The 12,132-nt window shown below is 37.1% G+C and overlaps 1 protein-coding gene and 1 pseudogene across 1 annotated transcript in view; both read right to left on the bottom strand.

The window, feature by feature from the left end:
• Nucleotides 1–12,132, bottom strand: part of SLC49A4 (solute carrier family 49 member 4) — a 79,953-nt gene that overhangs the window by 22,189 nt on the left and 45,632 nt on the right. The window contains exon 6 of the mRNA XM_017508196.2: nt 2,953–3,020. Within this exon, the coding sequence (XP_017363685.1) occupies nt 2,953–3,020 (68 nt within the window). The remainder of the gene's footprint in view (nt 1–2,952; nt 3,021–12,132) is intronic.
• LOC119468166 lies at nt 1,759–1,910 on the bottom strand (annotated as a pseudogene).

Raw genomic sequence — 12,132 nt, 5'->3', positions numbered from 1 at the left:
AAAATATTTTGTTGTGGAAGTCTAAAGTATTTTGTTGTGGAAGTCCAAACAGACTAAGACACATACACTAGGTAATTTAGATTAGTATTCTGGTTGAGAACTAGAAAATCTGGGGGAAATTTTATCTGAAGCCATCAGACAGCCAAGTAAATAATTCAGAATTCTTAAACCATGATCTAGGATGGGAAGATAATCTGAAGAGATGCGCATGGTATTTGGAGGCAATTTTCCTTTAGGGTTGTCTGCTAATTTCAGATAAGGTGGCTAAAGGACTGAGAAATTATTGACAGCCTAACTGACCTAGGAGAAAAAAATATGAGTTTAGGGCCTGCTGTGGGTGGCCCTGTAAAAACCCCAGGTTTTAAGTGGGCACTCTGAAGGCCTCTACCTAAGAGTAGGAGGAGCTAGAAATGGAACAGCCTCCTGAGGGACTAAAGCCCAGCTTTAAGTGATCTCAAGATCTGAAACTAGTTCAAGGTGATTCCTAGAATCCTGCCAGAAAAAAATATAAATACCCTCTGAAGGAAAACATCATCTTGATACTTAAATTATCTCCACAGCTTTTTATGTATTATGTCTAGCACTCAGTCAAAAATAACTGAATGCATAAAGAGATTTTTTTTTTATTACCAAATATCAAACATATAAATAGACCTACAAGGGACCAAGATAATAGAATTATGAGATACAAACTTAAAATAACTATTTTTAATAGAGAAAAAAAATAAGATCAAGCATTTCTACTGAAATATGTCTACTATAAAAAAGAACCAAAGACAGGCCAGGCATGGTGGCTCATGCCTGTAATCCCAGCACTTTGGGAGGCCGAGGCAGGTGGATCACCTGAGATCAGGAGTTCGAGACCAGCCTGGCCAACATGGCAAAACCCCATCTCCACTAACACAAAAACGAGCTGGGTGTGGCAGCACACACCTGTAGTCTCAGCTACTGGGGAGGCTGAGGCAGGAGAATTGCTTGAATCTGGGAGGCAGAGGTTACGTAAGTTCAGATCACACTGCTGCACTCCAACCTGGGCAACTGAACAAAATTCCATCTCAAAAAAATAAATAAAAGGAACCAAAGACAAATTTTATAAAACTTAAAATAACTCATAGATCAATTTAATAGCATATCTGACAGAGATGAAAACTGAAATATTGAGTTGAAAGAAAAGCTAGATAAAATATCCAGTCTGAGGCATAGAAAGGAAAAAGGATATGTCATAACAAAAAAAGTGGGTGGGAGAAAAAAAGAAAGGCAAAATAATGGGAAATTCCAAACACACAGTAAGGAGACATAGTAAGGAGACATAGAGAATATAGTGTAAAGGTATAATGTATACATCATTAGAATACCCAAAAGAAATTAGAGAAAACAGAGCACAAGTTTTGAAAAGACACTGACTAGAAATTTTCAGAAATGAATGAGACATCAGGCTAACAAGACAACAATTAATATCTTCTATAAACCTCAAGTAGAATACATTTAGAGAAAGAATGCCACCTAGTTATATATCAAAGCAAAACTGCTGAAACCAATAATAAACAGAAAATCTTAAAAGCAGCCAGCTTTTAAATTTGAGAGCTGACTTCTCAATTGAAATAATGGAAGCCAGAAGAAAAGGAAATTATTTTTTTCAAAGAACCAAAAGAAAATGACTGTTAACCAATGATTCTATGCCCAACAACAAAAAAACTTCAAAAATAAAGACAAAATGAAGACTTTTTAAAAATTTATTTTTCTTTCAGCAAAAAAATCAGGGGAAAGTTCCCCACTACCACAAATTATGCAGTCAAATTTCCCACATTTGGGGAAATTGCAGGAGTCAGCTCATCCGGAGTGCAATGGATAAGGCTCGCCCTGGGAAAACCACCTTCGTGATCATGGTATCTTCCCTGCCAGGTAAGTATCTAATTTTGTTTTTGATTAAGCAGAGTAAAACAATTTGGGAAGTGAATGAATATTATCTCTATGGAAACTCCAAGAATAGTTTTATAGGAAGTTGCCTAAAAGAGTAACATTTTCATTCTCTTCCTTTTTTTAGAATAAATGGGACCTTTTTCCTTCTTCTGACTCGTTCTAACAATGTGTTATTGTAATAGGTTATGATCAAAGAGAGTGTGATGAAACTGAAAGTCTTCACAGACATTTTTCATCAAAAAGGGATAACCACAGGAAGATACCTTCCAAAAAAGACCATAAATAATTAATATCTGTTAATCAGGACACTGTCTGTTCATGGAAAGTTCTAGAGATGCTTTTACAAATGATTTCTTTTGTAAATGATAGTTTCCATGGCTATTAATTATTGCATTACCTTTTTGGGGCTCCATTTGTAGATGTTGTTCTCTAATACCATGGAGAGAGACAGCTTAATTACACTGGAAATACATTTCCAGTCTCCAAAAAACACTCGAGGAAGAGACTACTCCTGAGGAACTTTCTTGTAGTAGCAAATTATTATTATTATTATTATTTTTTTTTCTTTTGAGAGAGTCTCATTCTGTCAGCCAGACTGGAAAGCAGTGGTATGATCATGGCTCACTGCAACCTGTGCCTCCTGGGTTCAAGCAATTCTCCTGCCTCAGCCTCCAGAGTAGCTGGGACTACAGGTGCTCATCACCATGCCCAGCTAATTTTGTATTTTTAGCAGAGACAGGGTTTTGCCGTGTTGGCTAGGCTGGTCTTGAACTCCTGACCTCAGGGGATCCACCTACCTCAGTCTCCCAAAGTGCTAGGATTATAGGCGTGAGCCACTGAGCCCGGCCTACAGCAGTAAATTCTATATAATGCATGTGAATTTTCTTATAGTCTGAACAAGTAACCTTTCTGAGCTTTGCTTGTTTTACTTTTCCCTGAATTGTAATGTTTATTTAGGGGAGCCTATTTGTCTTTAGGTTTTTTTTCCCCCCCCACCTCTGTCCACTCACAAGTTTAACCAAATATTCTCACCTTGCCATAGCTATTCCAACAACACAGCCTCCAACTATGGACCAAAATCCAATCCAGCCAGCATCTACCTGTTAAGAAAGCAGAAGACACATTTAATCAAGATGATCATATTGTAATATAAAATGAAAAAAAAGTCCTCTATAATCAATGTTAATAATTAAATGGATAAAAACAAAAGTATTCATGTGTAACTAATGAATACAAACATCTAAGAAAATATGTCCTTGATTAACTATTTATTGGAATATTGAAGTCAACAAAATAATGAGTATCATCAAACAAATACTTTCCAAGTATGTACTACATGCCTAATATTGGACTGGGAACTCTTAAGAAAATAAAGGGATGGAAGATAGTCACAGCCTCAAAAAGTTTAAATAGAACCAACATAGGAAACTGCTAGGTAGTAATTAGATGCTAAAACGTGGGGCAACAACTAAAAATGTATCATGAGGTGGAAGGCAGGGGGAAATGTGGGGCTGAGCAAGAGAGTAGATAGAGAAAGAGAAGTCGGGCTGGGTTTCAAACATATATAGCTTGTTCCTCTCTTGAGAAAACATTTCCAGCCCTGCCATTTACTGTGTGACTCTGGGCAAACTATGTCTGTTTACCTATAAAATGGATTAAATGAGATAATTTGTATATAGTACCCAGATCAGTGGCCAGCACACAGGAAGTACTCAATAAACATTCGTTGTTATTATTACTAACTGATGAGGCTTCTCCATCTATCTTGTCTCTTTCCTGCCTGTGTGGCCACACTTTTTCACAGCAATCTACAAATGCTGCCTATGTTTCCTCATCACTCCTGTATCTAACTTTTATTATGACTTGGCTTCTGTCCCAACTCATACTCTAGGTCTAAGTTCCTGCATTAGTGGAATGGGGATAATAAAGTTTTTCTGAGGGCTAGATAAATTAATAAATGTAAAGTGCTCAATACATGCTAGTTGTTATGAATGAAATTTCAAGTCTCTAATAATACTGGTACATCTTGTCCCTTCTTTCTCCTTCCCATCACCATCATGCTTGATTTTATTATCTTCTTACTTCTTGACCCCCGAAAGAGCTTCTTAAATGGTCTTCACAATCTATTTTGTTCACTGTTGCCAAAATAATTATCCCAATCATTCTGTGTCCCTGCTCGGAAATAGTTACTGGTTTTCCCTGTGGTTACAGGACAAAGTCCAAACTTGACCTGCCACTTGAGCACTGTCCAAACTAACTTACCTTTTATTGTTTTTCGAGTCATACTTTTCATTACACTTGTGACAAGGATTGCCAGCTGTCTACCAAATGATTTCTTCTTCTAGCTGGGTACTTAGCTAAATTACATGTCCCAGTTCCTAGCTGGAATGGGTGATCATGTGTCAGTTCTCATTAATGGAAGTGAGCATAAGTGAAGAGTGCCACCTCCAGGTTAGAACTTGGAAGAAGGTATATGCCTCCTCTATGCTTTCTCTCCTTTCCTGACAGCTGTAATCTGGATGTGGCTGCCCAGCTGCCCAGCTGCCACATCCAGATGGCAGGAAGGGAGAGAAAGCATAATGACAAGTTCCTAGCAAACAGAAAAGATACAAGTGAAAGCAGCCTAGGTCTCTTAAATCACTGTGAGGAAAGGAGCTGCCCAAACTGTGGACAACTGTCCCAGATTATGCACGCTGTCCCAGGTTGCAATGTGAATGACAACCTTTTCTTAAGTCTCAGAATTTTGGAGGTCTACTTCTCCCAGCAGCTTAGCCTACTCTAAGCAATAATGTAACTTTCTATGAGTCTTTTGCTCTACTGGTGTTTGCTGCTAGAAGCAAACATGAATGCTCTCAGGAGAAAGATAACATCCTGAAGTTTAAATTATCTCTATAGTGTTTCATACTATTGGCATTTGAGGCAAAAGAATTCTGTGTTCTGCAGAACTACTCCTTTCATTGCAGCACATTTGGTATTTATAATTCAAGGCCCACTAGGCTCCCACAAACATTTCCTTCTATCCTCTAGGTGAGTGGGGTCATGCTCTAGGTTAAGGACTGCTCCACATCTGGCTGTACTGATGCTGGTACTTTCAGAACATTTTGTGCTTTTCTGCTTCCTTAGTTCACAACATTTCCCTTAGTTAATAAAATTCTACCCAAAACTTAATTTAAAAATCAAAAAAATTTGCTTTCATTTAATTTTAAATTCCACTTTATTTAATAACTGATATGATTCAGGGTCTCTATATCTCTCAGTGTTTGTACAGCGAAAGATACTTGGAAGGACTTCTTAGGGTTTACAACAGGAAGCAAAGATCTGCCAAATCAGTATCATTTTGTGTGTGCGATGTGGTCTTACTCTGTCACCTAGTCGGGAGTGCAGTGGTGCGATCTTGGCTCACTGCAGCCTCTGCCTCCTGGGCTGAAGTGATCCTCCCACCTCAGACTCCCAAGTAGCTGGGATTACAGGTGTGTGCTACTGCATTCAGCTAATTTTTTGTATTTTTGGTGGAGACAGGGTTTCGCCAGGTTGCCAAGGCTGGTCTTGAATTCCTCAGCTCAAGTGATCCACCTGCCTCACACTCCCGAAGTGCTGGGATAACAGGTGTGAGCCACCACGCCCAGCTGAAATCAGTATGATTTAAATGGGTGCTACAATTTTCCTTAACAGAACTGAGCATAGTTGGAATACTTGCTATCCAGAAAAACAGGTCAGAAAACTAAAGGCTTTCTTCTTACGGCAAAGGTGCTGCTATGGTCTGAATGTTTGTGTCCCCCTGAAATTCATATGTTGGAACTTAAGCCCTAATGTGATCATATTAAGAGGTGAGGCCTTTAGAAGGTAGTTAAGGGATTAGTGCTCTTATATAAGAAGTTGAAGGTAGCTGCCTTGCCCCTTTGCCACATGGAGGCAGAGACTAAGCCCTCACCAGATATAAATTAGTTGGCACCAGGATCTTGGACTTTCTAGCCTCCAGAACTGCAAGAAATAAATTTCTAGGATTTATAAATTAACCAGTCTAAAATATTTTGTTGTGGAAGTCTAAAGTATTTTGTTGTGGAAGTCCAAACAGACTAAGACACATACACTAGGTAATTTAGATTAGTATTCTGGTTGAGAACTAGAAAATCTGGGGGAAATTTTATCTGAAGCCATCAGACAGCCAAGTAAATAATTCAGAATTCTTAAACCATGATCTAGGATGGGAAGATAATCTGAAGAGATGCGCATGGTATTTGGAGGCAATTTTCCTTTAGGGTTGTCTGCTAATTTCAGATAAGGTGGCTAACGGACTGAGAAATTATTGACAGCCTAACTGACCTAGGAGAAAAAAATATGAGTTTAGGGCCTGCTGTGGGTGGCCCTGTAAAAACCCCAGGTTTTAAGTGGGCACTCTGAAGGCCTCTACCTAAGAGTAGGAAGAGCTAGAAATGGAACAGCCTCCTGAGGGACTAAAGCCCAGCTTTAAGTGATCTCAAGATCTGAAACTAGTTCAAGGTGATTCCTAGAATCCTGCCAGAAAAAAATATAAATACCCTCTGAAGGAAAACATCATCTTGATACTTAAATTATCTCCACAGCTTTTTATGTATTATGTCTAGCACTCAGTCAAAAATAACTGAATGCATAAAGAGATTTTTTTTTTATTACCAAATATCAAACATATAAATAGACCTACAAGGGACCAAGATAATAGAATTATGAGATACAAACTTAAAATAACTATTTTTAATAGAGAAAAAAAATAAGATCAAGCATTTCTACTGAAATATGTCTACTATAAAAAAGAACCAAAGACAGGCCAGGCATGGTGGCTCATGCCTGTAATCCCAGCACTTTGGGAGGCCGAGGCAGGTGGATCACCTGAGATCAGGAATTCGAGACCAGCCTGGCCAACATGGCAAAACCCCATCTCCACTAACACAAAAACGAGCTGGGTGTGGCAGCACACACCTGTAGTCTCAGCTACTGGGGAGGCTGAGGCAGGAGAATTGCTTGAATCTGGGAGGCAGAGGTTACGTAAGTTCAGATCACACTGCTGCACTCCAACCTGGGCAACTGAACAAAATTCCATCTCAAAAAAATAAATAAAAGGAACCAAAGACAAATTTTATAAAACTTAAAATAACTCATAGATCAATTTAATAGCATATCTGACAGAGTTGAAAACTGAAATATTGAGTTGAAAGAAAAGCTAGATAAAATATCCAGTCTGAGGCATAGAAAGGAAAAAGGATATGTCATAACAAAAAAAGTGGGTGGGAGAAAAAAAGAAAGGCAAAATAATGGGAAATTCCAAACACACAGTAAGGAGACATAGTAAGGAGACATAGAGAATATAGTGTAAAGGTATAATGTATACATCATTAGAATACCCAAAAGAAATTAGAGAAAACAGAGCACAAGTTTTGAAAAGACACTGACTAGAAATTTTCAGAAATGAATGAGACATCAGGCTAACAAGACAACAATTAATATCTTCTATAAACCTCAAGTAGAATACATTTAGAGAAAGAATGCCACCTAGTTATATATCAAAGCAAAACTGCTGAAACCAATAATAAACAGAAAATCTTAAAAGCAGCCAGCTTTTAAATTTGAGAGCTGACTTCTCAATTGAAATAATGGAAGCCAGAAGAAAAGGAAATTATTTTTTTCAAAGAACCAAAAGAAAATGACTGTTAACCAATGATTCTATGCCCAACAACAAAAAAACTTCAAAAATAAAGACAAAATGAAGACTTTTTAAAAATTTATTTATTAGCCGGGCGCGGTGGCTCAAGCCTGTAATCCCAGCACTTTGGGAGGCCGAGGCGGGTGGATCACGAGGTCAAGAGATCGAGACCATGCTGGTCAACATGGTGAAACCCCGTCTCTACTAAAAATACAAAAAATTAGCTGGGCATGGTGGTGTGTGCCTGTAATCCCAGCTACTCGGGAGGCTGAGGCAGGAGAATTGCCTGAACCCAGGAGGCGGAGGTTGCGGTGAGCCGAGATCGCGCCATTGCACTCCAGCCTGGGTAACAAGAGTGAAACTCCGTCTCAAAAAAAAAAAAAAATTTTTATTTATTTTTTTAATTACATTTTAGGTTTTGGGGTACATGTGAAGAACATGCAAGATTGTTGCATAGGTACATACATGGCAGTGTGAATTGCTGCCTTCCTCTCCTTCACCTATATCTGGCATTTCTCCCCATGCTATCTCTCTCCAACTCCCCAGCCCCCACTGTCACTCCCCCATTTCCCCCCAACAGACCCCTGGAACCAACCCAAATGCCCATAAAAAATGAAGACTTTTTAGAGCAAAACAAAAAGTAAAACAAACAAGCAAACCCCAAACTAGAGAATTTGTCCCTGCAGATCTGCACAATAAACAAACAAAAACATGAATGGGTGCTCTTTAAATAGAAGAAAAATGATTACGGATAGTCTTCCAATAGATAAATAAGGTATAAAGAAAAAAATGAGTGAATATGAAGATAAATATGAGTCAATAAATATGAACTGTGTAAGCAATAATGTATTGTGCAGTTAAAATATATGACAATAATAGTACAAAAGATGGGAGAGGATTAAATGAAGTTAAAGAATTCCAAAAACCTTAGATTATCCTAGAAACAGTACAATTCTAATTTATAATATATGTTGCTAAATCAAGTGTGCATTCTGTACTGTTTAGGGTAATCATTACATAGCAAAAGAGTCTATTACTGCCAAACTAATAGGGAGGAAAATTAAAGTAACAAAAAATACTTAATTCAGAAGGTAAGAAAGAAGACAGAAAGAATAGACAGGGCTGAACAAAATAAAGACCAATAAATAGTAAGATAGTAGGTCTAAACCCAAAATTGTCTATAATCATGTTAAATATAAATGGGCTAAACACTCCAATTAAAACACAAAGATGGCCAAGTATGGCCCACACTTTGGGAGGCCAAAGTGCAAGGTCTGTTTGAGCTCAGGAGTTCCAGACCAGCCTGCACAACACAGAGATTTGTTTCTACAAAATTCGAAAAAATTAGCTGGGCATTGTGGCGTGCATCTGTATTCTCAGCTACTCAGATGGCTGAGGTGGGAGGATTGTTTAAACCCAAGAAGCTGAGGCTGCAGTGAGCCATGATTCTGTCACTATACTCCAGCCAGGGCAACAGAGCAAGATGCTGTCTCAAAAAAAAAAAAAAAAAAATCAACTCAAAATGGATTAAAGGTTTAATCCTTTTCCCATTTGCCCTGAGAATATTCACCAGAGGCACTTTTGCAGCTGCAGCATTTACCCCAACATATCTTTGCCATTAACCATCTTGCTTTTATATCTATTTTCACATCACTCTTGGTGTATCAACTTTGGAGAAAAAAGACATCATTCCATTTATAGCATTCTGTTTTTAGTAGTGGTATTTCCATCTACAAAATATAGTGATTCTCAATTGCTGAAAATGCCAAATCCTAGAAAAAGTAGCATTCCTATGTGTGATGTTAAAATCATTCTCAAACAGTTGTTGGCTAGAAATTCATTTGATGAATTCTATTTTTCTGAAACAGATGATTCTGATGATTCAGATGATTCTGATGTTAGTTCTGTTTAGAAATAACTCCAAGAACAGTTTTTAAATTTTATTTTCACATTGAAAATCAGATTTGCTTCAGCATCAAAGAGCATGTTTATATAAAATTAAATGAGTGCTGGCAGTGAGCTGTACTTTTTTTAAAAATTTATTTATAAAAGGGAAAAGGGTTAAATGTAAGACTTGAAACTATGCAACTATTAAAAGAAAACATTGGGGGAACACTACAGAATACTGGTCTGCGCAAAGAATTTTTGAGTCCAGCCTCAAAAGCACAAGCAACAAAAGCAAAACTAGACAAATGAGATTACATAAAGCTAAAAGGCTTCTGAACAGCAAAGGAAACAACAGAGAGAAGAGACAACTTACAGAATGGGAGAAATATTCACAACCTATACATTTAACGAAGGATTAATAACCACTATCTATAAGGATCTCTAACAACTCAACAGCAAAAAAAAACAATCCAATTTTAAAATGAGCAAAAAACCTGAAAAGACATTTCTTAAAAGAAGACATAAAATGGCCAACAAATATACAAAAAGAAATGTTCAACATCACTAATAATCAGGGAAATGCACAAAGAAATCACAATGAGATATCATCTCACCCCAGTTAGGCTAGCTATCACCAAAAAGACAAAAAGCAACAAATGCTGACAAGGAAAAGGAGAAAGAGGAGTACTTGGACACTCCTGGTGGGAATTAAAGAAGTACAGCCATTATGGAAAACAGTATGGAGTTTCCTTAGGAAACTAAAAGTAGAACTACCATATGATGCAGCAATCCCATTTCTGGGTATACACCCAATAGAAAGGAAATCAGTATATCAAAAAGAAATCTGCACTCCCATGTTTACTGCAGCACTATTCATAACAGCCAAGGTTTGGAAACAACTAAGTGTCATCAACAGATGAATGCATCAAGAAAACACTAGATATATACACAATGGAATATTATTCAGTCACAAAAAAAGAATGAAATCCTGTTACTTGCAGCAACATGTATGTTAAGTGAAATCATTATGTTAAGTTAAATAAGCCAGGCACAGAAGGACAAATATTACATGTTCTCACTCATATGTGGGAACTAAAAAGGTGGATTTCAGGAAAGCAGAAAGTAGAACGATAGTTACCAGCTGCTGATGAAGAAGGGCAGGAGGATGACAAGAAGCTGGTTAGGGAGTACAAAAATACAGTTAGATAGAAAGAGTGAGTTCTAGTATTTGACAGTACAGGAGGGGAATTATAGTTAACAATAATTTATTGTATATTCCAAAATAACTAGAAGAGAAGAGTTGTAAGGTTCCCAACACAAAGAAAAAATAAATCTCTGAGGTGGTGGATAGCCCTCTTACTGATTTGATCATTACATACTGTATGCAGATATCAAAATATTATATATCCTCCAAAATATGTATAACTATTATACATCAATCTTAAAAAATAAGAAAAATAAAAATTTAAAAAGCTACTAATTACAATAGCTTCAAAAAGTATCAAATACCTGAGAATAAAGCTAACAAACATATAGAAGGTATCTTTGCTGAAAATTATAAAGCAACATTCAAAGACATTGGGACCTAAGTAAATGAGGAGAAATATAATGATCATGGTTCCGAAAACTCAACATTATAAAGGAGTTAATTTTGAAAATGATCTGTAGATATAAAAACTCTAATAGAAATCCCAATAAAGGGGGATATTTGCTTTACTAAATATCAAAACTAGTACTTATTTGTGACACTAATATAAATAATACAATTTGGTATTGGTGCAGGGACAGACAAACAGGCTAAAGGAATAAAGTCTAGAAATACACCTGTGTATATAAGGGGACTTGCTTACAACAAAGATGAACAGACAGCAGTGAAGAAAAAAATGATCTTTTCGAACACTGATACTAGATTAACAAATATCTATGGGGAAAAAGAAACCTAACCCCTATCTTATAACAAGTACAAAATCAATTCTAGGTTTAAATGTGACAGGTAAGATAACAAAGCTCTAGAACAGCATTGTCCAATAGAACTTTCTTTGATGACAGAAATGTTCTCTATCTACACCAGGCAACATGGTAGCTACTAGTCTCATGTGGCTATCCCACATTTGCAAAGTGCTACTGCAACTAAAAAATTGATTTTTAAATTTTTATTTCATTTCAGTTGGTTTAAATTTCAAATTAAGTTTGAAATTTGATTTGAATGTGTCTAGTAGCTACCATACAGGATAACATAGTTGTATAAAAAAACATATTTATGAACTTGGAACAAAGATTTATTTTTCTCTTTTCCGCATTACAGCCTCAGTCTGCTAAATCCAACATCTAGGGTATTTAAGAGTTGATTTCTAATGATTGATTTTTAAATTTTATTTATTTATTTTTTTGAGATAGAGTCTCACTCTGTCACACAGGCCAGAGTGCTATGGTGTCATCTCAGCTCACTGCAACCTCCGCCTCCCAGGTTCAAGCGATTCTTCTGCCTCAGCCTCCCAAGTAGCTGGGACTACAGGCACGCACCACCATGCCCGCCTAATTTTTGTATTTTTAGTGGAGATGGAGTTTCACCACATTGGCCAGGCTAGTCTCAAACTCCTAAGCTCATGAATGATCTGCCCTCCTTGGTCTCCCAAAGTGTTGGGATT

This window comes from Cebus imitator, unplaced genomic scaffold, assembly GCF_001604975.1.
Source record: "Cebus imitator isolate Cc_AM_T3 unplaced genomic scaffold, Cebus_imitator-1.0 Scaffold387, whole genome shotgun sequence".
Classification (NCBI taxonomy): domain Eukaryota; kingdom Metazoa; phylum Chordata; class Mammalia; order Primates; family Cebidae; genus Cebus; species Cebus imitator.
This window is presented reverse-complemented; position numbering and strand designations above follow the sequence as displayed.